We start from the raw sequence: 26,770 nt of genomic DNA, 5'->3' as shown, positions 1-26,770 counted from the left end.
CTCAGGCCCTGTCCATGTACCTGGGTGGAGCCCCCGCGGGGCCGGCTGGAACGGGGAAGACAGAGTCCACCAAGGACCTGGCCAAGGCTCTGGGCCTCCTGTGTGTGGTCACCAACTGTGGAGAGGGCATGGACTACATGGTGACGCCCCTCACACCAAAATTAAAGCTTTATTTCCTCTATTGTAGTCCACATGAATAGTTATTTATTTTATTTACCTCGTGTATTCATTTATCATGCTTCTCCTCTCCTCTGTCTTCCCCCTCCTCTGTGTCCAGGCTGTGGGGAAGATCTTGTCTGGCCTGGCCCAGTGTGGTGCCTGGGGCTGCTTTGATGAGTTCAACCGCATCGATGCCTCTGTGCTGTCTGTCATCTCCTCCCAGATCCAGACCATCCGCAACGCTCTCATCCTGCACCTCAAGAGGTTCCATGTAAGTTATTATGACACACAGTCATCTCTTAGATGTCTGGAGACTGCCTGGACAGTTCTGGATTGGGAGAGGGTGATACTAAAACCTTGCAATTTGAGTAGGTAAACACAAAAGATTGCTACAGAACATTATTGCAAGGTAAGTTTTGGGATGTTTTATTTTTTATTTTATTTTACCCCCAAATGTCGTGGTATCCAATTGTTAGTAGCTACTATCTTGTCTCATCGCTACAACTCCCGTACAGGCTCGGGAATGACGAAGGTTGAAAGTCGTGCGTCCTCCGATATACAACCCAACCAAGCCGCACTGCTTCTTAACACAGCGCGCATCCAACCCGGAAGGCAGCCGCACCAATGTTTCGGAGGAAACATCGTGCACCTGGCAACCTTGGTTAGTGTGCACTGCACCCGGCCCGCCACAGGAGTCGCTGGTGCGCGATGAGACAAGGATATCCCTACCGGCCAATCCCTCCCTAACCCGAACGACGCTAGGCCAATTGTGCGTCGCCCCACTGACCTCCCGGTCGCGGCCGGTTACGACAGAGCTTGGGCGCGAACCCAGAGTCTCTGGTGGCACAGTGGTTAAAGGTGCTGCATTACAGCGCCAGCTGTGCCACCAGAGACTCTGGAGACCAGTTTTGGAATGTTTTCCCTCAAAACTGTTGGTGACATTGACTCGATTTGACAATTTTAACTCAGTACTCCGTATGTGTTTTTGGTGTCAGTTTGAAGGCCAGGAGATCAGCATGGACGACCGCATGGGCATCTTCATTACTATGAACCCTGGCTACGCTGGACGCACAGAGCTGCCTGAGTCAGTCAAAGCCCTGTTCAGACCCGTGGTCGTCATCGTCCCTGACCTGCAGATGATCTGTGAGATCATGCTCTTCTCAGAGGGATTCCTCTTGGCTAAGGTGAGCAGCACATCCTCTCATCAACACACACACACACACACACAAAAACACACGTACAATATTATAGATAAGTGTTGTCTGACATTGTTAGACGCACACTCACTCACTTCCTTTGAATGTAGATTCTGGCCAAGAAGATGACGGTGCTGTACAAGCTGGCCAGGGAGCAGCTGTCTAAGCAGTTCCACTATGACTTTGGCCTGCGGGCTCTGAAATCTGTGTTAGTGATGGCTGGAGAACTGAAGAGAGGCTCACCAGACCTCAATGAGGTAAAGACCTGTGAAATTATGCAAAGTCCACTGTGATACGATTCCTATGTGTTGTACTTATAGTAAGGCGACAAAGAGAGCATTTATAATTTTCTGGAAGTTTGGGGTGGTTTTATTTCATTGACTTCTTTGACAATCTCTCTCTTTCTCTATCCCTCTGTCTTTTTTCTCTCTCAGGATGTGGTGTTGATGCGTGCCCTGCGGGACATGAACCTGCCTAAGTTTGTGTTTGAGGATGTGCCTCTGTTCCTGGGGCTGATCTCAGACCTGTTCCCGGGGCTTGACTGCCCCCGTGTGTGCTACCCCAGCTTCAATGATGCTGTGGAGCAGACCCTGATGGAGAACAAATACCTCATCCTGTCCAACCAGGTGCCCTGGCTACCCTTCTCTGTCTAAACTTTAAATCTCAGGGCATAGGCAACTTTGTGAAAATGTCTATCCGCATTGAAAGATGACTCATTATTATTTCTACACATGAAAGTGAAGATGTTGATAAGTCCCTGTTTCTAATGCTGAGTGTCTGTGGTGTTCAGGTGGACAAGGTGGTGCAGATGTATGAGACCATGATGACCAGACACACCACTATGGTGGTGGGCCCCACAGGTGGAGGCAAGTCAGTGGTCATCAGCACTCTGTGCCAGGCCCAGACCAGGTCAGTGCCTCTCAGACCATTGTGACAGCTGGCATCACAACAGCCTTGCTTCTCAAAGCATTCAACAGAGAGTGTTTTTAGGAATAGTAGCTCTCATAATTGTGGTTGTTTTCATGCCTACAGGTTAGGCTTGGTGACCAAGCTTTACTGCCTGAACCCTAAAGCCATGAGTGTCATCGAGGTGTACGGCATTCTGGACCCTGTCACCCGTGACTGGACTGATGGGATACTGTCCAACATCTTCAGAGACATCAATAAGCCCACTGACAAGAAGGAGAGGAGGTAAGACCATGTCACTTCCATTCCCTTGTAGAGTTCAACCTGAAGTTTCTAGGTATTTTGTTGTATCCAATGCTACACTCTAGACCCAAACTTATAGATCTATATCCATCCTGCCCTGCCTTTCTAAAATCTTTGAAAGCCAAGTTAACAAACAGATCACTGACCTTTTCGAATCCCACCCTACCTTCTCCACTATGCAATCTGGTTTCCGAGCTGGTCATGGGTGGACATCAGCCATGCTCAAGGTCCTAAACGATATCGTCGACCGCCATCGATAAAAGACAGTACTGTGCAGCCGTCTTCATCGACCTGGCCAAGGCTTTTGACTCCGTCTTATCGGCAGACTCAATAGCATTGGCTTCTCAAATGACTGCATCTCCTGATTCAGCAACTACTTCTCAGATAGAGTTCAGTGTGTCAAATCGGAGAGCCTGTTGTCCGGACCTCTGGCAATCTCTATGGGTGTGCCACAGGGTTCAATTCTGGAGCCGACTATTTTCTCTGTATATATCAATGATGTCGCTCTTGCTGCTGGCGATTCTCTGATCCACCTCTACGCAGACGACACCATTCTGTATACCTCTGGCCCTTCTTTGGACACCGTGCTAACAAATCTCCAAACGAGCTTCAATGCCATACAACACTCCTTCCGAGGCCTCCAACTGCTTTTAAATGCAAGTAAAACTAAGTGCATGCTCTTCAACCGATTGCTGTCCGCACCCTCCCACCCTACTAGCATCACTACTCTGGACGGTTCTTACTTAGAATATGTGGACAACTACAAATACCTAGGTGTCTGGTTAGACTGTAAACTCTCCTTCCAGACTCACATTAAGCATATCCAATCCAAAATATGCTTCCTATTTCGCAACACAGCCTCCTTCACTCATGCTGCCAAACATACCCTCATAAAACTGACTATTCTACCGATCCTTGACTTTGACGATGTCATTTACAAAATAGCCTCCAACACTCTACTCAGCAAACTGGATGTAGTCTATCACAGTGCCATCCGTTTTGTCACCAAAGCCCAATATACTACCCACCACTGAGACCTGTATGCTCTCGTTGGCTCGCCCTCACTACATACTCGTCGCCAAACTCCAGGTCATCTATAAGTCTATGCTAGGTAAAGCCCCGCCTTATCTCAGCTCACTGGTCACCATAGCAATACCCACCCTTAGCACGCGCTCCAGCAGGTATATTTCACTGGTCATCCCCAAAGCCAACACTTCCTTTGGCTGCCTTTCCTTCCAGTTCTCTGCTGCCAGTGACTGGAACGAATTGCAAAAATCACTAAAGCTGGTGTCTTATATCTCCCTCTAACTTTAAGCAACAGCTGTCTGAGCAACACTGTACCTGTACACAGCCAATCTGTAAATAGCACACCCGACTACCTCATCTCCATATTGTTCTTATCCTCTTGCTCTTTTTCACCCCAGTATCTCTACTTGCACATCATCATCTGCACATCTATCACTCCAGTGTTAATGATAAATTGTAATTATTTTGCCTCCATTGTGTAACGCGGTTCTTCCATTGAAGGAGAGGCGGACCAAAACGCAGCGTGGTTATTATTCATGGTTCTTTAATAAAGAAACTATACATGAATAGACTAACAAAACCAAGAAATGTGAAAAACCAAAACAGCCCTATCTGGTGCAAACACAGAGACAGGAACAATCACCCACAAACCCCAACACCAAACAGGTTTCCTAAATATGGTTCCCAATCAGAGACAATGACTAACACCTGCCTCTGATTGAGAACCATATCAGGCACACTATACATAGACATTTCTATTGTGTTAATGACTGTACGTTTGTTTCTGTGTAGCTCTGTGTTGTTGTTTTTGTCGCACTGCTTTGCTTTATCTTGGTTAGGTCACAGTTGTAAATGAGAACTTGTTCTCAACTGGCCTACCTGGTTAAATAAAGGTGAAATACATTTTTTCTAAAATATATATATACAGTGCCTTCGGAAACAATTCAGACCCCTTGACGTTTTCCAGATTGTATTTGTAAGTCGCTCTGGATAAGAGCGTCTGCTAAATGACTTAAATGTAAATGTATTATGTGACAGACAGACAACCTTATTCTAAAATTGATTAAATAAATAACAATTCCTCAGCAATCTACACACAATACCCCATATTGACGAAGCAAAAACAGTTTTTTTTTTCTGCAAATGTATTAATAATAAAAAGCAGAAATACCTTATATACATATTATTGAGACCCTTTGCTATGAGACTCGAAATTGAGCTCAGGTGCATCCTGGTTTTCCATTGATCATCCTTGAGATGTTTCTACAACTTGATCAGTGTCCACCTGTGGTAAATTCAATTGATTGGATATGATTTGGAAGGCACACACCTGTCTATATACGTTCCCACAGTTGACAGTGCATGTCAGATTAAAAACCAAGCCATGAGGACAAAGGAATTATCCGTAGTGCTCCGAGACAGGATTATGTCGAGGCACAGGTCTGGGGAAGGGTACCAAAAGATTTCTGCAGCATTGAAAGTCCCCAAGAACACAGTGGCCTCCATCATTCTTAAATGGAAGAAGTTTGGAACCACCAAGACTCTTCCTAGAGCTGGCCACCCGGCCAAACTGAGAAATCAGGGGAGAAGGGCCTGGGTCAGGGAGGTGACCGAGAACCCGCTGGCCACTCTGACAGAGCCCTAGAGTTCCTCTGTGGAGATGGGAGAACCTTCCAGAAGGACAACCATCTCTGCTGCACTCCACCAATCAGGCCTTTATGGTAGTGGCCTAATGGAAGCCACTCTTTCGTAAAAGGCACATCACAGCCCGCTTGGAGTTTGCCAAAAGACACCTAAAAATTCTCAGAACATGAGAAACAAGATTCTCTGGTCTGATAAAACCAAGATTGAACTCTTTGGTCTGAATGTCTAGCATCACATCTGGAGGAAACGTGGCTCCATCCCTACAGTGAAGCACGGTGGTGGCAGCATCATGCTGTGGGGATATTTTTCAGCAGCAGGGACTGGAAGACTAGTCAGGATTGAGGCAAAGATGAACGGAACAAAGTACAGAGAGATCCTTGATGAAAACCTGCTCCAGAGCACACAGGACCTCAGACTGGGGCGAAGATTCACCTTCCAACAGGACAATGAGTCTAAGCACAGCCAAAACAACGCAGGAGTGGCTTTGGGACAACTCCCCGAATGTCCTTGAGTGGCCAAGCCAGAGCACAGACTTGAGCCCAATCGAACATCTCTGAAGAGACCTGAAAATAGCTGTCCAGCAATACTCCCCATCCAACCTGACAGAGCTTGAGAGGATCTGCCGAGAAGAATGGGAGAAATTCCCCAAATACAGGTGTACCAAGCTTATAGCGTCATACCCAAGAACACTCGAGGCTGTAATCGCTGCCAAAGTTGCTTCAACAAAGTACTGAGTAAAGGATCTGAATACTTATGTAAATGTGATATTTCCATTTTGTAAAATAAATTACCAAACATTTCAAAACTGTTTGCTTTGTCATTATGGGTTATTGTGTGTCAATACTTTCCAAAGGCACTGTGTATATACAGTACCAGTCAAAAGTTTGGTTACACCTACTCATTCCAGGGTTTTTCTTAATTTTAACTGTTTTCTACATTGTAGAATAATAGTGAAGACATTAACACTATGAAATAACACATATGGAATCATGTAGTAACCAAAAAAATGTTAAACAAATCAAAATATATTTTATATTTGAGATTCTTCAAAGTAGCCACCCTTTGCCTTGATGACAGCTTTGTGCACACTTGGCATTCTCACAACCAGCTTCATGAGGTAATCACCTGGAATGCATTTCAATTCACTTCTTGACGCTACCCATCCCTGTCGCGGGATCATTTTCGTCAGCAACCGCTGAATAGCATAGCGCAACAGTCAAATAATATTACTAAAAAATATTCATATTCATGAAATCACAAGTGCAATATTGCAAAACACAGCTTAGCCTTTTGTTAATCCACCTGTCATCTCAGATTTTGAAATTATGTTTTACAGCGAAAGCAATCCAAGCGTTTGTGTAAGTTTATCGATAGCCTAGCATAGCATTATGTACACTTAGCATCAGGAAGCTTGGTCACGAAAATCAGAAAAGCAATCAAATTAACCGTTTACCTTTGATCTTCGGATGTTTTCACTCACGAGACTCCCAGTTACACAACAAATGTTCCTTTTGTTCCATAAAGATTATTTTTATACCCAAAATACCGACGTTTGTTTGTCGCGTTATGGTCAGAAATCCACAGGAAAGAGCGGTCACGACAACGCAGACGGAAATTCCAAATAGTCTTCATAATGTTCACAGAAACATGTCAAACGTTTTTTATAATCATTCCACACATAGTTTTTAAAATATATATTCGATAATATATCAACAGGATGTGTGTAGGTTTTTCAATAACAGCGGGAGGAACAATGGCGGCTTTATTCTGTAGAGCAAAAACTCACTCTGAGAGCCCCCACCTATCCACTTACGCGATGTGATCTTTCACGCTCATTTTTCAAAATAAAAGCCTGAAACTATGTCTAAAGACTGTTGACACCTTACGGAAGCCAGAGAAAAGGGAATCTGGTTGATATCCCTTTATATGGAGGATAGGCATGCATAGGAACAGAAGGGTTTCAAAATAAGAGGCACTTCCTGATTGGATTTTCCTCAGGGTTTCGCCTGCAATATCAGTTCTGTTATACTCACAGACAATATTTTGACAGTTTTGGAAACTTTAGAGTGTTGTCTATCCTAATCTGTCAATTATATACATATTCTAGCATCTGGTCCTGAGAAATAGGCTGTTTACTTTGGGAACGTTATTTTTCCAAACATTAAAATAATGCCCCCTAGCTTCAAGAGGTTATTAACAGGTGTGCCTTGTTAATTTGTGGAATTTCTTTCCTTCTTAATGCAAGAAACAAAGACCCAAAGTTACCTCTGCTGCAGAGGATAAGTTCATTAGAGATACCAACCTCAGAAATTGCAGCCCAAATAAATGCTTCACAGATTTCAAGTAACAGTCACATCTTCACATCAACTGTTCAGAGGAGACTGCGTGAATCAGGCCTTCATGGTAGAATTGCTGCAAAGAAACCACTACTGAAGGACACCAATAAAGCATGGAGGAGTAGGTGTGATGTTGTGGGGGTGCTTTGCTGGTGACACTGTTATTTATTTAGAATTCGAGGCACACTTAACCAGCATGGCTACCACAGTATTCTGCAGCGATACGCCATTCCATCTGGTTTGCACTTAGTGGGACCATCATTCGTTTTTCAACAGGACAATGATCAAAACACACCTGCAGGCTGTGTAAGGGCTACTTGACCAAGAAGGAGAGTGATGGAATTCTGCATCAGATGACCTGGCCTCCGTAATCAACCGACCTGGTTTGGGATGAGTTGGACCTCAGAGTGAAGGAAAAGCAGGAAACAAGTGCTCAGCATATGTGGGAACTCCTTCAAAATTATTGAAAAAGCATTCCAGGTGACTACCTCATGAAGCTGGTTGAGAGAATGCCAAGAGTGTTCAAAGCTATCATCAAGGCAAAGGGTGGCTACTTTGAAGAATCTCAAATATAAAATGTCTTATGATTATTTTTTTGTTTACTACATGATTCCATATGTTATTTCATCGTTTTAATGTCTTCACTATTATTCTACAGAATATATATTATTTTACACTAATACAATTGCTCTATTTTCATGTCATCTGACCATAGCACCAGTTCTAATCCAAGTGCCAATGCCATTTAGCAAACTCCAGGCTTTTACATTTGTTGGAGAACATGCAAATAGAGCTCTTTGGCCACGCACACCAGTAAGGAAATAAGGATGCACAAGCAGAAAAGAACCGAATACTATTACCTACTGTAAAATATAGTGGTTTATCTTTAATTTTATGGGGCTATTTTGCATCCACTGGTCCTGGGGTCCTTATTAATGTTTATGGCAGTATGAACTTTACCCAGTACCTAGATAAAAACCTGGTTGCCTCTGCCAGTAGGCTGAAACTTGTCCGCAAGTGGATCGTCCAGCAAGACAATAACCCCAAGCACACATCAAAATCCACATATAAATGATTAATTGACCACAAAATCAGCATTTTGCAATGGTCATCTCAGTCTCTGGACTTGAACCCCTTTGAAAACTTGTGGTTTGAATTGAAGAGGGTAGTCCTAAAGCGCAGACAATGGATATCTAGGGTCGGAAAATATTATTTATGGAGGAATGGTCTGAGATCCCTCCCAATGTGTTCTCCAATCTCATAAAGCATGTTAGAAAAAGGTTCAGTGCCGTTATCCTTGCAAGGTGAGGTATGGAAAGGTATTGAAAACAGGGGTGCCAATCATTTTGACCCCTATCTTTTTGAGAAAAAAATCTTACTTGTTAAACTAAATCTCTTTTTCTTAGCAATTGTATTAGTATAAAATAATATGATTTCCTTTTTTTTAGCATACAATAAAGCACATTATTTGTATTATTTATTTCATGTGGTATTTTTTGTTCATCTTTATCAAGGGTGGCAATAATTTGGAACCTGACTGTATATCTCTTGTTGCCACATGAACTCTTACCTACAGGTACATCCTGTTTGATGGGGATGTGGATGCTCTGTGGGTGGAAAACATGAACTCCGTAATGGATGATAACAAGCTGCTCACCCTGGCCAATGGAGAGAGGATACGCCTGCAGAACCACTGTGCTATGCTATTTGAGGTTTGTCACTAATATCATTATAGTCTCCTCAGACCACACCTTACTTACTTGGAATAGTTTACCCAAATTACAAAATTACACACGTTTGAGGCGCAAATCCCATTCAAGTCATGGGACCCATGTTAGCATTTTTCACACATCATGTTCAAATCATCTATAAGTGACTTTGTTGAGCTTCACAATCAATTTTAGATACTTGTGAAAAATGTGGACGTGATGCGCAAAAACAATTATATCGGTCCCATGACTTGAAGGGGATTTGTGCAACCTATTCTAAAATTTTAGCATCTGGAAACTAAATAAAAGCATGATTTTTTGTCATACCTTGTCCATAGATTGCTTACAGGGTGAGGAAGTCAATGTGTCATTTTGTATTTTGGGTGAACTATCACTTGAAGAATTTCTCAATGCGAATGGTAAATACATTTGTCCATCATGTGTTGTAGGTTGGAGATCTGCAGTATGCCTCCCCTGCAACAGTTTCTCGCTGTGGGATGGTGTTTGTGGACCCCAAAAATCTTCGCTATACTCCTTACTGGCAGAAATGGGTCAGTAACAGACCTCCAAAGGTAAGGAACATGACACAGTAAAATGCATAAAGGTTTTATCCTTTCAGCTTTATCAAAATTGATGTTGAAATGTCTCATCTTGCATTTGCTTGTCTTTTCCTGGACAGGAACAACCACACCTGGAGAAGCTGTTTGTAAAGTACGTGCCCAGCACTATCGACATGATAGTGGAGGGTATTGTTGATGGCAAACAGGTGGATAAACTGAAGACCATCGTCCCTCAGACAGATCTCAACATGGTTGGTACAGCTTGGCCTTCTTCAGTGTTATAACATGAGTGTTATAACATGTTGCTAATTATATTTACCCAAATTGAATCTCATGAACAGGTATGCAGTATTTCCTGCAACAAAATCAGTTTCTGTATCACCTACCTAAGATTGGATCCAGCAAACTTCTTACCCTACATTTATAGTTCTATAGTTCATTTTCATGATGCCTGTTCATAACCCCGCTCTCTGTCTGTCTGTCCGTCCGTCCGTCCGTCTGTCTGTCGTGTCCAGGTGACGCAGTTGTCCATGATGCTGGATGCCCTGCTGGAGACAGAGGTCTATGATGCTGATGTTCTGGAGTGTTTCTTCCTGGAGGCGCTGTATTGCTCTCTGGGGGCATGCCTACTGGACAACGGAAGGGCCAAATTTGATGACTTTGTAAAGAAACTGTCCAGCTTGACCACTGGTCATGATGAGAAGGCTCTTGTTGGACCTGGAGAGATTCCAGGTGAGCGAGGCACCATCCAAGCCATCGGTCAAATACAGTCATACTTCAATTTGTATTCAGCTATTAGATACCCAAAACTACAAGTTATTCACAAAATGAATGGCTGGGATGTCTGTTCACACAGGTTACCTGCCTACTCTGTATGATTTCCATTTTGATGGGACCAAGAAGAAGTGGGTTACCTGGAGCTCCCTGGTCACCAAATACGTCCACAGCCCTGATGTGAAGTTCATCGATATCCTGGGTAAAGCATCAATGCATGTGTGCTCAGCAAAAAACAAATAAATAAGTCATCCACTGGATTCCTACAGATACCAAATGTTTCCAACCTCCCCTCTTTCTCCCTCCTCTCTCTCCATATATTTCTCTCAATCTCTATCTCCATCTTTCTCTCTCTTACAGTCCCTACTGTGGACACCACACGAGCCAGTTGGCTACTGGAGCAGATGGTGAAGATCAAGAGGCCTGTAGTTCTGGTGGGAGAGTCTGGCACCTCCAAGACAGCCACTACTCAGAATTTCCTGAAGAATCTCAACATGGACACTACTGTGAGTTTACAACAGGATGACACAGAGACACAGACAGAGCCCATGACACTGAAATGGCAACCTATTCCTTATATAGTGCACTACTTTTGAGGCAGGGCCCATTTAGGACGAACACCATGTGTATTAACTGTGTTTAATGTTGCTTCTTTGTGTCTCCAGATGATGCTGACCATCAACTTCTCATCACGGACCACCTCCATGGACCTCCAGAGGAACCTTGAGGCCAGCGTGGAGAAGAGGACCAAGGAGATATACGGCCCTCCCATGGGAAAAAGACTGCTGGTCTTTATGGATGACCTCAACATGCCCAGGGTAGGTACATGCCTGCTCTTCTCTAGCTCCCCATCACCCTCTCTTCGATCCCTCAACCTTCATCCTTTACATGTGTGTCTGTGTTAATGTAGGTTAGTGTGTTTGTTTGTCTGGTTGATTGTATGTTGGTATGTCATTGTACCTGTGTCCTATCAGGTGGATGATTATGGGACCCAGCAACCCATTGCCCTGCTGAAGCTGCTGTTGGACCGAGGAGGCATGTATGACAGAGGGAAGGAGCTGAACTACAAAGTTCTGAAGGACCTAGGCTTCATCGCAGCCATGGGCAAGGCAGGAGGTGGGAGGAACGAGGTGGACACCCGTTTCATCTCCCTCTTTAGTGTCTTCAACATCCCCTTCCCAGACGAGGACTCCCTCCATCTTATCTACTCCTCCATCCTCAAGGGACACACCAGGGTGAGACGCACGATCACACATTTTAAGATGCAGCTCTTACCACCAAAAACAGCATTACCACACATTAATTATTGTATGAAATGACTTGATTGAACTCTAACCATTTAAACCGTAGCCGTTTGAGGAGTGCATCCAGACGATGTGTGACAAGCTGACTATCTGCACTCTGGAGCTGTACAAGAACATCATCAAAGACCTGCCACCCACACCATCCAAGTTCCACTACATCTTCAACCTCAGGGACCTGTCCAGAGTCTACAACGGTCTGGTCCTCACCAACGCTGAGAGGTCTTAAACATTACCCTCGGTTGAATCTAAATAACATGTGTTAAGAAGATGTTGCTAACACCTAGAAGCCCATGTTAAGTGATGTGTCATGTTTAGTCTCTGAACGTTTCTCTTCTGTAGGTTTCTAACGGTCACCCAGTTTGTGCGTGTGTGGAGGAACGAGTGCCTGAGGGTGTTCCATGACAGGCTCATCAATGAAATAGACAAAGCCCTGGTACGTTCATCTGCATGGTTCTGTTCTACTTAATCATGAAAAAATGTATTAATCCCTTTACAGTAACTTCCTCTTACTATATTGTACTTGTTTTCCACTCTCATCTGTCCCCTGTCTTGTTGTCTCAGGTCCAGGACCATATAAAGAACCTGATAGATGAGCACTTTAAGTCAGACTTGGAGTCAGCCATGAGGGACCCCATCCTGTTTGGGGACTACAGAACTGCCCTCAACGAGTCTGAGCCACGCGTCTATGAGGACATACAGGACTATGATGCTTCCAAAGCCTTGTTCCAGGTACTCAGAAGTTGGGATGATGACTTTCAAACGTGTTTGATTTTTACATTTATAATTGCCCCTTGTCACCTGTACTAGGCAAAATTAAACGGCACCCTTTTTTCAATATGTTCAAAATATCACAACTTTACTGTTTGCCCAGTCTCAAGCCTTTGTCTCGTTGCTGACCTGCCCCTGTCACTGCTCTGTAGGAGATCCTGGAGGAGTACAATGAGAACAAGACCAAGATGAAACTGGTTCTGTTTGACGACGCCCTGGAGCACCTGACAAGAGTGCACCGCATCATCAGGATGGACCGCGGCCACGCCCTGCTGGTGGGGGTTGGCGGCTCCGGGAAGCAGTCCCTTACCAAGCTTGCCGCATTCACCGCAGGCTGCGAGGTTAGCCAGACACATCCTCTGCGTCCCAACTGGCACCCTATTCCCTATATAGTGCACTACTTTTGCTCTGGACAAAAGTAGTGCACTATATAGGGAATAGAGTGCCAGTTGAGACACATCCATCATCTGCTACTGCTCATATGGGAGGAGGCCTTTAAAGAGACACCAGAAAGATACCTTCTTATATGGACTGTTGTTTGCCCCTTCAGGTGTTTGAGATTACACTGAGCAGAGGCTACTCAGAGACCAACCTCCGTGAGGACCTGAAGATCCTGTATCTGAAGCTGGGCATTGAGGACAAGAAGACAGTTTTCCTCTTCACTGATGCCCACGTGGCTGAGGAGGGCTTCCTGGAACTCATCAACAATATGCTCACCTCGGGTAAACACTTGAGCATACACCAGCTCCCACACATTGTGTGCATCCGAAATGTCACCCTATTCCCTAGATAATGCACTACTTTGGACCAGATTCTGCAGTCTGACTAACCCTCTGTGTGTGCAGGCATGGTCCCTGCTCTGTTCCCAGATGATGAGAAAGAGATGGTGCTGAACCAGCTCCGTGATGAGGCCATAAAGATGGGCTCTGGCCCGTCCAAGGAGAGCGTGTGGCAGTACTTTGTCAACAAGAGTGCCAACAACCTGCACATTGTCCTGGGAATGTCCCCTGTGGGAGACACCCTGAGGACACGCTGCAGAAACTTCCCAGGTACACAACCCTTCACTACTGTTCACTTGGCTTTGTCTACTGTCTGAAGAGTTTATGTAATTGCTCCTTGTCTCATTTATGTTACAGGGCTGGTGAACAACACTGGTATTGACTGGTTCCTTCCCTGGCCTCCTCAGGCTCTGCATGCTGTGGCTCAGTCTTTCCTGGGTATGGAATCACAGATTCACACTTCCACCACCACTGCAATGTACTAAAATTATACAATCGATACATTTATCACTGACTCTGATTAGGGTGTTTATATAAGCTTTATAGTGGTGCAACTGAACCCATTAATGTCATGCCACAGGTGAGAGTCCAATGATCCCCGAGAGGCACTCGGCAGCCGTAATTGCTCACGTGTGTATGGTGCACGGCTCGGTGGGTGACTACAGCAAGATGTTCCTGCAGAAGCTCAGACGCAGCAACTATGTCACCCCTAAGAACTACCTGGACTTCATCAGCACCTACGCCAACCTCCTGGAGGACAAGGACCAATACATCCTGGGTAACAGGGAGCACAGAGTGGGAGAAATATCAAAGGGCCTTGGTTTCCCTGCTACTGCTGTGCTGTATTGCAGTGGTATTTGTGTTTTTTTTTGTGTGTGTGCCTGCGTGTGTGAGAGATTGTAAAGTTGTCTCCCTCTGTCCCTCGCGTGGTCCCTCGCGTGGTGTCCCAGCTCAGTGTAAGCGTCTGGAGGGTGGTCTGGATAAGTTGGAGGAGGCCAGTGTGCAGCTGGCTGAGCTCAACATCAAGCTGGCAGAGCAAAAGGTGGTTCTAGCAGAGAAATCCTCCGCCTGTGAGATTCTACTGCAGGAGATCGCCACCAACACCACCGTGGGTCAGTGCAGTCAACACAGCATTAGACTGAGTTCCAAATGTAACCCATATTCCATATACCCTATTCCCTATTTAGTGCATTACTTATGACCAGGGCTCATACGGTAATGCACTATAGAGGGAATCTGGTGCCATTTGGGAAGAGCCTTTAGACACGTTCGCTGTACCCATACCATGCTAATCATAGCCCACAGGGCAGCACAAGTAAACACAACTCTCCTTCTTGTGTAGCTGAGGAGAAGAAGAAGCTGGCGGAGGACAAAGCCAAGGAGATCGAGGAGCAGAACAAGGTTATTGCTGTGGAGAAGAGGGATGCTGAGAGCTCATTGGCTGAGGCCCTGCCTGCTCTGGAGGCAGCCCGCATCGCCCTGCAAAGCCTGGACAAGTCTGACGTCACTGAGATCAGGTGCCCCTCCCTACCTTCCCCCCTCTGTGCTCCACTGCACCCACCTGGTTGGTTTTGTGTCCCACAAGTTAAACAGAGGTTGTATCACAAATGGCACCCTATTCACTATATAGTGCACTACTTTTGACTCTGCACTATATAGGGAATAAAGTGTAATTTGGGAGGCACCCATAATGTAGTGGTTACACTCATCAGACAGTCTGGGCCAGGAATCAGCAGTCTGGTCCTGATGGAGTGTCACGTTGTCATCTGGCCCCTTCCCCGGCCCTTGGCTCCCTGGAAAATAGGAAAATGTTGTCATAGGAAAATTACAAATTGTGATTTTGGGAAATGTCTTATGTTGATTAATGGAACAAGTTACTCAGTGGCTTTAAAGCTTACACAGAGCAGACCTCCAGGAGCAGGACTGAACTGAACACACTTGGTCCAGACCACTAACCTCATAGATAGAGAAGGCAGCTTTGGTTAGACACAAATCAATAAAAACATATAACAATAAAACACAAATCAAATACGTCATTCCCACACTTCAAAAACATTCACTGGGAATACGTTTCGAGTTTTTAATCCATCTGTTGAAGGAGGATGTAAGTATAAACCTAGTGTGACCTATGCTTTTTTCCGTGATCCTTATCCTAATTCATAGAAAACTCCATTTCAACACTCCAAAGAAAATACAGTGCCTTCAGAAAGTATTCACACCCCTTGACTTTTTCCACATTTTGTTGTTACAAGGAGGAATTAAAATGGATTTAATTATAATTTTTTGTCAACGATCTACACAAAATACTCAATGTCAAAAATTCTTAAGATTTTTTTTTTTTTTTTTTTTTAAATAAGAAAAATAAAATACTATATATCTTGATGACACTAATATTATACAGTTGAAGTCAGAAGTTTACATACACTTAGGTTGGAGTCATTAAAACTTGTTTTTCAAATACTCCACAAATTTCTTGTTAACAAACTATAGTTTTGGCAAGTCATTTAGGACATCTACTTTGTGTATGACACAAGTAATTTTTCCCAAAATTATTTACACACTTATAATTCACGGTATCACAATTCCAGAGGTTTACATACACTAAGTTGACTGTGCTTTCAAACAGCTTGGAAAATTCCAGAAAATGATGTCATGGCTTTAGAAGCTTCTGATAGGCTAATTGACATCATTTGAGTCAATTGGAGGTGTACCTGTGGATGTAATTCAAGTCATACCTTCAAACTCAGTGCCTCTTTCTTGACGTCATGGGTAAATCAAAAGAAATCAGCCAAGATCTCAGAAAGATAATTGTAGACCTCAACCAGTCAGTCTGGTTCATCCTTGGGAGCAATTTCCAAATGCCTGAAGGTACCACGTTCATCTGTACAAACAATAGTATGCAAGTATAAAAAACATGGGACCACGCAGCCGTCATACCGCTCAGGAAGGAGACGCGTTCTGTCTCCTAGAGATGAACGTACTTTGATGCGAAAAGAGCAAATCAATCCCAGAACAACAGCAAAGGACCTTGTGAAGATGCAGGAGGAAACCGGTACAAAAGTATCTATATCCACAGTAAAACAAGTTCTATATTGACATAACCTGCTTTGCTGCAGGAGGGAATGGTGCACTTCACAAAATAGATGGCATAATGAGGGAGGAAAATTATGTGGATATATTAAAGCAACATCTCAAGACATCAGTTAAAGCTTGGTCGCAAATGGGTCTTCCAAATGGACAATGACCCCAAGCATACTTCCAAAGTTGTGGCAAAATGGCTTAAGGACAACAAAATCAAGGTATTGGAGTGGCCATCACAAAGCCCTGACCTCAATCCTGTAGAAAATGTGTGGGCAGAAATGAAAAAGTGTGTGCGAGCAAGGGGGCCTACAAACCTAACTCAATCACACCAGCTCTGTCAGGAGGAATGGGCCAAAATTCACCCAACTTATTGTGGGAAGCTTGTGGAAGGCTACCCTAAACGTTTAACCCAAGTTAAACAATTTAAACGCAATGCTACCAAATATTAATTGAGTGTTTGTAAACTTCTGACCCACTGGGAATGTGATGAAAGAAATAAAAGCTGAAATAAATCATTCTCTCTACTATTATTCTGACATTTCACATTCTTAAAATAAAGTGGTGATCCTAACTGACCTAAAACAGGGAATATTTACTAGGATTAAATGTCAGTAATTGTGAAAAACTGAGTTGAAATGTATTTGGCTAAGCAAGATGTTAGAATCAAGAATTGGCAGCAATTACAGCTGTGAGTCTTTCTGGGTAAGTCTCAAAGATCTTTGCACACCTGGATTGTACAATATTGTCACATTATTATTTAAAACATTCGTCAAGCTCTGTCAAGTTGATTGATCCTTAGTAAACAGCCATTTTCAAGTCTTAACATAGATTTTTTAGCCAATTTAGGTCAAAACTGTAACTAGACCACTCAGGAGCATTTAATGTTGTCTTGGTAAGCAACTCCAGTGTATATTTTGCCTGGTGTTTTAGGTTATTGTCCTTCTGAAGGTGAATTTGTCTCCCAGTATCTGTTGGAAGGTAGACTGAACCAGTTTTCCTTTAGAATTTTGCTTAGCTAGCTCTAATCTGTTTATTTTTATCCTAAAAAACGCCGATGACAAGCATAGCCATAACATGATGCAGCCACCATCATGCGTGAAAATATGAAGAGTGGTACTCAGTGTTGTGTTGGATTTGCGCATAACATAACGCCACATTTTTTGCAGTTTTACTTTAGTGTCTTGTTGCGAACAGGATGCATGTTTTGGAATACTTTTATTCTGCACAGGCTTCCTTCTTTTCACACTGTCATTTAGGATCGTATTGTGGAGTAACTACAATATTGTTGATCCATCCTCGGTTTTCTCCGATCACAGCCATTAAACTCTGTAACTGTTTTAAAGTCACCATTGCCTCATGGTGAAATCTCTGAGCGGTTTTCTTTCCTCTCCTGCAACTGAGTTAAGAAGGACGCCTGTATCTTTGTAGTGACTGGGTGTATTGATACACCATCCAAATTGTAATTAATAACATCACCATGCTCAAAGGGATATTCAATGTCTGCTTTTTTTATATTTACCATCTACCAATAGGTGCCCTTCTTTGCGAGGCATTGGAAAACCTCCCTGGTCTTTGTGGTTGAATCTGTGTTTGAAATTCACTGCTTGACTGAGGGACCTTACAGATAATTGTATGTGTGAGGTACAGAGATGAGGTAGTCATTCAGAAATCATGTTAAACACATTTGAACTCCTGAACCTATTTAGGCTTGCCATAACAAAGGGGTTGAATGCTTATTGACTCGAGACATTTCTGCTTTTCATTTTTTATTAATTTGTAAACATTTCTAAAAACTTAACTCCACTTTGACATTATGGGGTTTTGTGTGTAGGCCAGTGACACAAAATCTCAATTTAATATTTTTTTTTAATTCAGGCTGTTAATACTTTCTGAAGACACTGTAAATCCTGTTTTATAGATCTTGCTGTGCTGTGTTGAGACACTGTATATTTCCTCCTTGGAGAGGTGTAGGATTGGCCAATGGATAGAAACAAAACAAATATTTTTCCCGCTTGACTCCTTTAAAGCAGCAATTTGTACTTGGTGAAACTGCCATGTCCATTTGTGATATTACAACAACAAATAAGTTATTTCAGACAACGAACACAGTTTTTTTCCCCCTCAGACATCATTACATGCGTGATTTTTTTCTAAATTACCATGATGCCAGATGTTCCTCTCCTCTTTTTCATCAACAAAAGAAAATAATAACCAAGGCGCTACGTCATACAGTGGTGCTGTTTCACCTTATGCGGATTCCAGCTTTAACAAAAGTTGTTGCCCTAGAGCTCCATTCATGTTCATTGATAATTTTTTTCCTGTGCCTGTCTCTTTGGTTGTGCTTCTGTCCACTCGTCTGGCGCGTCAACCCTTGCAGATCATTTGCCAAGCCGCCCAAACAGGTGCAGGTGGTGTGTGAGTGCATCCTGGTGATGCGAGGCCAGAAGGAGATCAGCTGGAAGTCAGCCAAGAGCATGATGTCAGAGGGCAACTTCCTGCGTGCATTGATGGAGATGGACTGTGATGCCATCAACCCCAGCCAGGTCAAGACTGTCAGAGGTAGGTAGGCCACTTCTGTTCTGTGGTTTTCACTCCGAAACAGTACAACAATAGGTCTAACTTTATCCGTAATGCAACTTTAATATGCAGTATGAGCCCTCAAATAGCAAATACATGGATACAGGTAACTGCCAAAATAAAGGAAACACCATCATAAAGTGTCTTAATAGAGTGTTGTGCCACCATGAGCCGCCAGAACAGCTTCATTGCTCCTTGGCGTAAATTCTTCAAGTGTCTGGAACTCTGTTGGAGGGATGCGACACCATTGTTCCACAGAAATCATTTGGTGTTTGTGGTGGAGGCGCAGCTCCAGAATCTCCCATAAGTGTTCAATTGGGTTGAGATCTGGTGAGTGGTGACTGAGACACGCACACACACTTTAAATCCCCTATGTTCCTTTGAGACCCCTGTGGCTTCTTCTAGCCATGGTAGCCAAACTCATGGGCAACTGGGCATATGTATAGATGACCCTAAGCATGATGGGATGTTAATTGCGTAGTTAACTCAGGAACCACACCTGTGTGGAAACACCTGATTTCAATATACTTTGTAAGCCTCATTTACTCAAGTTTTACTCATTTACTCATTTACTCTTTATTTTGGCAGTTACCTGTATATGTTCACTCTATTGCCCTGTGTTTCCCCTGGCCAGGCTTCTTGAAGAACCTGAACACCAGCTTTGAGGAGATGCAGGCCATCAGTAAGGCTGGCTCTGGGATGCTCAAGTTTGTGGAGGCTGTCATGGGCTACTGTGACGTCGCCAGGGAGATCAAGCCCAAGAGAGAGAAGGTAACGTGATAGAGATAGTATAAACACTGTAAATGACTTTGATCGGCACAGGGGAAGTGTCATAGTCATAAATCTCTTTTGTTTATGTTATAGGCATAACACTATCCAGCACATGACCCATGCCAGTTAAATGGCACCAGCCTTTAAGAATGAGCAGTGTTGTGTTAGTGGCGTTTCAACCCCCCTGGCTGTCTGTTGCAGGTGGCGCGCCTAGAGAAGAACTTCTTCCAGAGCAAGCGTGAGCTGGAGCGTATTCAGAACGAGCTGGGGACCATCCAGAGGGAGCTGGGGGCGCTGGGGGACAAGTACAGTGCTGCCATGGGGGAGAAGCAGCTGCTGCAAGAGGAGGCTGAGGTCATGGAGAGGAGGCTGATCGCTGCTGACAAACTCATCTCAGGCCTGGGCTCGGAGAATGAGCGGTGAGGACAGCACGGTGGAGTGCATATACACACAGACTCAGCATGACTTACAGCCAGTTGAAGGCTGTGGACCGTATTTGAATCAACGTTGTTTCCATGTCATTTCAACAAAAAAATTCAATGTGATGATGTTGAATCAACGTGGAAAACTGATTGGATTTGCAAGAAGTCATCAACGTCAGCATGACTTACAGTCAGTTGAAGGCTGTGGACCATATATGAATCAACATTGTTTCCATGTCATTTCACCCAACTTTTAACCTAAATCCAATGACATGGTCAAATGTTTTGTTGAATTCACATTAGTTGACAACTCAACCAAATGTAAACCAAAACTAGACGTTGAAATTACATCTGCCCTACCATCTCTGTATCTGTCTCTTTCTCCTCTTCTCGTCTTCCTCTCCTTCTTCCTCTTCCCAGATGGACAGATGACCTGGAGGAGTTGAAACAGCGTCGTGTGCGTCTCCTAGGCGACTGCCTGATCTGTGCTGCGTTCCTGAGCTACGAGGGGGCATTCAGCTGGGACTTCAGGAATGAGATGGTGTTTGACGTGTGGGAAAAGGATGTGTTGGAGAGAGGCATCCCTCTCAGCCAGCCCTTCAGAGTGGAGAGCCTACTGACCGACGAGGTGGAGATCAGCAGGTCAGAGACTGTACGTGTGTGTTGGTGTGTGTGCGTACATGCATTCATACTTGCATTTGTGAGTGCGTTTTTTTAAAGCGTGTGTTTCCGTACCTGTGTGAGAGGAAGAGAGGGAGTAAAGGTGTCTGTGTTGTAGATGGGGGTCAGAGGGCCTTCCTCCAGATGAGCTGTCAGTCCAGAACGGGATTCTGACCACCAGGGCCAGCCGCTTCCCCATGTGTATCGACCCCCAACAGCAAGCTCTCAACTGGATCAAAAAGAAGGAGGAGAAGTTCAACCTTAAGGTACGGCTAACTTTATCAGCTGACTTCACAGGATCTAACTATTATTCTTTTACATCTGCATTTACTGGATGTTATTCTTATACTGTATGTGATTGACCTCTTCCATAGATCTCTTCGTTCAACGACCCAGACTTCTTGAAGCAGCTGGAGATGGCCATCAAGTATGGCTTTCCCTTCCTGTTCCAAGACGTGGATGAGTACATTGACCCTGTGATCGACAACGTCCTGGAGAAGAACGTGAAAGGAGCCGAGGGCCGGCAGGTTATAACACTGGGGGACAAAGAGGTGGACTACGACCCCAACTTCAAACTCTACCTCAACACCAAACTGTCCAACCCTAAGTACTCTCCCTCTGTGTTCGGAAAGGCCATGGTCATCAACTACACTGGTGAGACGTCTCTGTATGTCAGCACGCCTGTGTCTACACTGTATGTGGTGTGAGTGTGTGGGGTAACAGTTTGTGTGCCTGTGTGTGTGTGTGTGTCTTTCTCAGTGACGCTGAAGGGTCTGGAGGACCAGCTGCTGAGTGTTATCGTGGGATTTGAACGTAAGGAGCTGGAGGAGCAGCGGGAGAGACTGATCCAGGAGACCAGTGAGAACAAGAAGCTGCTGAAAGACCTGGAGGACTCTCTGCTGAGGGAGCTAGCCACCTCCACAGGCAACATGCTGGATAACGTGGAGCTGGTCCACACTCTAGAGGAGACTAAGTCCAAGGCCAGCGAGGTTTGTCTGGAGACAGGATACACTCACTCTCAAGGGGAAGACATCAGAGAGCATGAGGCCTGGGCTCTCTTAATGCTTTGTCTGTGTTCTCTGATGTAACTCCCTAGGTGTTTGAGAAGCTGAAGCTGGCAGAGAAGACATCAACAGACATTGATAAGCTGCGAGATGGCTACCGTCCCGCTGCCAAGCGCGGTGCCATCCTGTTCTTTGTGCTGGCGGAGATGGCCCTGGTGAACAGCATGTACCAGTACTCTCTGGCCTCCTATCTGGAGGTTTTTGACTTCTCCCTGCGCAAGTCCCTGCCTGACTCCATCCTGCCCAAGAGGCTGAAGAACATCATGGACACCCTGACATACAATGTCTACAACTATGGATGCACAGGTGAGGTGACAGGGTGTTCAGGAATGGTCAAACTTGGACTTTTGTGGGAACAGTTATGTGATAGCTGGGATTGATTTGAAACTGTGTGTGTGTGTGACTCAGGTCTGTTTGAGAGACACAAGCTGCTGTTCTCCTTCAATTTGACAATAAAGATTGGGCAGCCAGAGGGGAGGGCTCCCCAGGAGGAGCTGGACTTCTTCCTCAAGGGTGAGAGACATATGATGTCATCTACCATACACTCACATAAACACAGCACACCAACTTGGAGACCCATAACTCACATACACTTTTTTTCCTCTCTGTGCTCCCCAATCCAGGCAACCTGTCCCTGGAGATGAGCAAGAGGAAGAAGCCGTGTCACTGGCTTCCAGGCCAGGGCTGGGAGGACATCATACGACTGGCTGAGCTCTTCCCTGCTGAGTTTGGCTCCCTACCAGATGACGTGGAGAAGAACCTGCCAGAGTGGAAGACTGTGAGTAACACCATCCAATCTTGTGACCTAGTGATGCACTGAATATGTTCCTATGTCCTCTCTAGAATGGTTCATTGTTAATCCTCCTCTCTGTTGTCATCTCAGTGGTATGATCTGGATGGGCCAGAGCAGGCTCCCTTCCCCATGAAGTATAAAGACAACCTGACTGCCTTCCAGAAGCTGCTGTTGCTGCGCTGCTTCCGCCTGGACAGAGTCTACCGGGCTGTCACTGACTATGTCACCATCACCATGGGAGAGAAGTAATAGACCGTTCTCCTACAAACCTGAACTCCTATTGCTTTGATCCAAAATATCTTGACTTTAGTGTTTAGTGTTTCTCCCTATTCACTTTCTACTGTCTACCTCGCCCCCCTCCCTCTCAGGTATGTGCAGCCCCCTGTGATCAGTTTTGAGGCCATCTATGAGCAGAGTTCACCCAACTCCCCCATCGTGTTCATTCTGAGCCCCGGTTCTGACCCAGCCAGTGACCTCATGAAGCTTGCTGAGAGGTCTGGCTTTGGGGGCAGCAGGCTCAAGTTTCTGGCCATGGGACAAGGTCAGGAGAAGGTAGCAGGCAACACTCATTAATCACAGCAATAGAGCTTCCAATGTTACAATTTTTTAATATTTTTTTTATTTAACCTTTATTTAACTAGGCAAGTCAGTTAATTAAGAACAAATTCTTATTTACAACGACCTACCAAAAGGCAAAAGGCCTCCTGTGGGGGCTGGGATAAGAGAAAAATATATAGGACAAAACACACATCACGACAAGAGAGACACCACAACACAACATAAAGAGAGTGGTCTAAGGCACTGCATCTCAGTACAAGAGGCGTCACTACAGTCCCTGGTTCAAATCCAGGCTGTATCTGGCCGTGATTAGGAGTCCCATAGGGCGGCGCACGATTGGCCCAGCGTCATCTGGGTTTGGCAGGGGTAGGCCGCCATTGTAAATAAGAATTTGTTCTTGGGCCTCCCGGGTGGCGCAGTGGTTAAGGGCGCTGTACTGCAGCGCCAGCTGTGCCACCAGAGACTCTGGGTTTGCGCCCAGGCTCTGTCGTAACCGGCCGCGACCGGGAGGTCCGTGGGGCGACCCACAATTGGCCTAGAGTTGTCCGGGTTAGGGAGGGTTTGGCCGGTAGGGATATCCTTGTCTCATCGCGCACCAGCGACTCCTGTGGCGGGCCGGGCGCAGTGTGCGCTAACCAAGGTTTCCAGGTGCACGGTGTTTCCTCCGACACATTGGTGCGGCTAGCTTCCGGGTTGGATGGGTTGTGTATCGGAGGACGCATGACTTTCAACCTTCGTCTCTCCCGAGCCCCTACGGGAGTTGTAGCGATGAGACAAGATAGTAGCTACTAACAATTGCATACCACAAAATTGGGGAGAAAAAGGGGTGAAATTCAAAACAAAAACAAAACAACAACAAAAATTGTTCTTAACTGATTTGCCTAGTTAAATAAAGGTTGAAATAAAAAATATAAATGGATGAGAGAGCTTCCTACTGCATGAGCTATGTTGATGATGTAAATTGAGAAGAGCGTGGGGCCTAGGATCGAGCCATGGGGTACTCCCTTGGTGACAGGCAGTGGCTGAGACAGCAGATGTTCTGACTTTATACACTGCACTCTTTGAGAGAGGTAGTTAGCAAACCAGGCCAAATACCCCTCAGAGACACCAATACTCCTAAGCCGGCCCGCAAGAATGGAATGGTCTACTGTGTCAAAAGCTTTGGCCAAGTCAATAAAAATAGCTGCACAACATTGCTTAGAATCAAGGGCAATTGAGACATCATTTAGGACATTTAAGGTTGCAGTGACACATCTATAACCTGAGCGGAAACCAGATTGCATAACACATGTACTTTTGGTGCACATTCAACCACAAAGCTAATTGGAATGTTGTTAGTATGATACAGTATTGTTGTTGTGTGCTGTAGGTGGCGCTGCAGCTGCTGGAAACGGCGGTATCTCGGGGCCAGTGGCTGATGCTGCAGAACTGCCACCTGCTGGTGAAGTGGCTGAAGGACCTAGAGAAGTCCCTGGAGAGGATCACCAAGGCCCACCCTGACTTCAGACTGTGGCTCACCACTGATCCCATCAAAGACTTTCCCATCGGCATCCTACAGAAGTCTCTCAAGGTGAGGAAGAGCTCTAACTTAGTCAAACAGGCCTGCTACCTACTGCAGCTAACACAGACTGTTGCCTACTGCAGCTAACTGTATACAATGTGACTTAGTTTTATGATAAAGTGTCTGTCTGTCTATCTCTGATTCACTCTTCCAACACCATACAGTCTCCCCAGCCCGATTCGTTCACCTAATCACAGCAAAACTGATCCATTGAGGATTGAAGCGAATTGACTTTAGGACCTGATCTCTGTTTTTCTGTTCGTCCAGGTGGTGACGGAGCCTCCCAACGGGCTGAAGCTGAACATGAGGGCAACCTTCTTTAAGATCGCCCACGAGACTCTGATGGGCTGCCCCCACCCGGCCTACCGCAGCCTGGTCTACGTGCTGTCCTTCTTCCACGCTGTGGTGCAGGAGAGACGCAAGTACGGCAAGATCGGCTGGAACGTGTCCTACGACTTTAACGAGTCTGACTTCCAGGTGAGTGGGAAAACGGCTGTTTTGTAACAGCATCCACAGGACTTACACTATTGATTACATTTACTTCATAGTCATTTACTTTTGCTGATCAGTTTAAATGTCATGTCTGTAACTCCAGTTTTTGTGTGCGCTGATGTGGATGTTCTTTGTTGACCAGGTGTGCATGGAGATCCTGGACACCTACCTGACCAAAGCTCACACTCAGGGAGATGCTAAGATCCCCTGGGGAAGTCTCAAGTATCTCATAGGAGAGGTCAGGCTCACCTATTCATACATCACATTGACTTAACAATGATAGTACAGAATCCTATTAGTATAATAGCCTCGCACTAATGGCTTCCATTTGTGTTTGTGTGTGTGTGTGTGTGTGTGTGTGTGTGTGTGTGCGTGCGTGCGTGTTTACGCTCCCTCTCTCAGGTAATGTATGGAGGCAGGTGTATAGACAGCTTTGACCGCAGGATCTTGACGGTCTACATGGATGAGTACCTGGGAGACTTCATCTTTGACACCTTCCAGCCCTTTCACTTCTTCCACAACAAGGACGTGGACTACAAGATCCCTCCTGACGGGCCCAAGGAAAATTATGTTGGTCAGTGGATGTAGTTCATCACTGGTCTGATATACAGACTTCAAATGTAGCTTTTTACATACGATTTCTACTGCACTGCCATTGTTGTTATTAACTTGTAGTTGTCATCCATCTTCTCTGATTGACTTGCTATGTATCACAGGGGAGATTGAGACCTTGCCCTTGGCCAACACTCCAGAGGTGTTTGGTTTGCACCCCAATGCTGAGATTGGATACTACACACAGGCAGCCCGCGACATGTGGACCCACCTGATAGATCTGCAGCCGCAGACTGGTAACAGAAACCTCACACACACACATACACACAGACTGAGCATAATCTGGCCTCCTCACCTTTCTGTCGGGGTCCTCAGGTGAGTCTGGTGGAGGCATCAGCAGGGATGAGTACATCAGCAACGTGGCCCGGGACATCCAGAACAAGCTGCCCCAGGTGTTTGACCTGGACGTGATCCGTAAGAAGTTTGGCCTGGAGATCTCCCCCACCTCCGTGGTGCTGCTGCAGGAGCTGGAGCGCTTCAACAAGCTCATTGTCAGGATTGGACGCTCTCTGGCTGAGTTGCAGAGGGTGAGAGAGGGGGAGAAGACAGGCAGGAACAGTGAGGGGTATAGAAAGAGGAAGAACTACAGGGACAGATTGTCATTGGGCCTTATTTTGTATCTACATAAAACAGAACGTTTGCTGTTGTCTATTGCATATTTACTAAAGGAACCAGGTGAGATACCTATAGTACCTATAGTTTGGTATGGGGATGT

At 45.1% G+C, this 26,770-nt stretch overlaps 1 protein-coding gene across 1 annotated transcript in view; it reads left to right on the top strand.

The window, feature by feature from the left end:
* Window positions 1-26,770, top strand: part of dnah10 (dynein axonemal heavy chain 10) — a 57,824-nt gene that overhangs the window by 28,051 nt on the left and 3,003 nt on the right. Inside the window, exons 34-76 of the mRNA XM_065011143.1 lie at window positions 6-140; window positions 278-430; window positions 1,155-1,343; window positions 1,466-1,612; window positions 1,790-1,981; window positions 2,146-2,264; window positions 2,388-2,546; window positions 9,147-9,282; window positions 9,729-9,851; window positions 9,959-10,090; window positions 10,355-10,571; window positions 10,696-10,815; window positions 10,974-11,119; window positions 11,279-11,431; window positions 11,588-11,848; window positions 11,964-12,136; window positions 12,257-12,350; window positions 12,479-12,646; window positions 12,838-13,026; window positions 13,236-13,407; window positions 13,531-13,734; window positions 13,822-13,902; window positions 14,045-14,242; window positions 14,415-14,576; window positions 14,807-14,981; window positions 18,923-19,104; window positions 19,757-19,893; window positions 20,095-20,312; window positions 20,736-20,957; window positions 21,094-21,241; window positions 21,350-21,629; window positions 21,735-21,964; window positions 22,072-22,345; window positions 22,448-22,552; window positions 22,663-22,817; window positions 22,923-23,077; window positions 23,201-23,384; window positions 24,760-24,960; window positions 25,219-25,428; window positions 25,586-25,681; window positions 25,846-26,017; window positions 26,160-26,291; window positions 26,371-26,582. Coding sequence (XP_064867215.1) covers window positions 6-140; window positions 278-430; window positions 1,155-1,343; window positions 1,466-1,612; window positions 1,790-1,981; window positions 2,146-2,264; window positions 2,388-2,546; window positions 9,147-9,282; window positions 9,729-9,851; window positions 9,959-10,090; window positions 10,355-10,571; window positions 10,696-10,815; window positions 10,974-11,119; window positions 11,279-11,431; window positions 11,588-11,848; window positions 11,964-12,136; window positions 12,257-12,350; window positions 12,479-12,646; window positions 12,838-13,026; window positions 13,236-13,407; window positions 13,531-13,734; window positions 13,822-13,902; window positions 14,045-14,242; window positions 14,415-14,576; window positions 14,807-14,981; window positions 18,923-19,104; window positions 19,757-19,893; window positions 20,095-20,312; window positions 20,736-20,957; window positions 21,094-21,241; window positions 21,350-21,629; window positions 21,735-21,964; window positions 22,072-22,345; window positions 22,448-22,552; window positions 22,663-22,817; window positions 22,923-23,077; window positions 23,201-23,384; window positions 24,760-24,960; window positions 25,219-25,428; window positions 25,586-25,681; window positions 25,846-26,017; window positions 26,160-26,291; window positions 26,371-26,582 — 7,311 coding nt within the window. The remainder of the gene's footprint in view (window positions 1-5; window positions 141-277; window positions 431-1,154; window positions 1,344-1,465; window positions 1,613-1,789; window positions 1,982-2,145; window positions 2,265-2,387; window positions 2,547-9,146; window positions 9,283-9,728; window positions 9,852-9,958; window positions 10,091-10,354; window positions 10,572-10,695; window positions 10,816-10,973; window positions 11,120-11,278; window positions 11,432-11,587; window positions 11,849-11,963; window positions 12,137-12,256; window positions 12,351-12,478; window positions 12,647-12,837; window positions 13,027-13,235; window positions 13,408-13,530; window positions 13,735-13,821; window positions 13,903-14,044; window positions 14,243-14,414; window positions 14,577-14,806; window positions 14,982-18,922; window positions 19,105-19,756; window positions 19,894-20,094; window positions 20,313-20,735; window positions 20,958-21,093; window positions 21,242-21,349; window positions 21,630-21,734; window positions 21,965-22,071; window positions 22,346-22,447; window positions 22,553-22,662; window positions 22,818-22,922; window positions 23,078-23,200; window positions 23,385-24,759; window positions 24,961-25,218; window positions 25,429-25,585; window positions 25,682-25,845; window positions 26,018-26,159; window positions 26,292-26,370; window positions 26,583-26,770) is intronic.

Source organism: Oncorhynchus nerka, linkage group LG27 (genome assembly GCF_034236695.1).
Source record: "Oncorhynchus nerka isolate Pitt River linkage group LG27, Oner_Uvic_2.0, whole genome shotgun sequence".
NCBI lineage: Eukaryota > Metazoa > Chordata > Actinopteri > Salmoniformes > Salmonidae > Oncorhynchus > Oncorhynchus nerka.
Note: the sequence above shows the minus strand (reverse complement) of the source record. Positions and strands in the feature narration are given on the sequence as shown.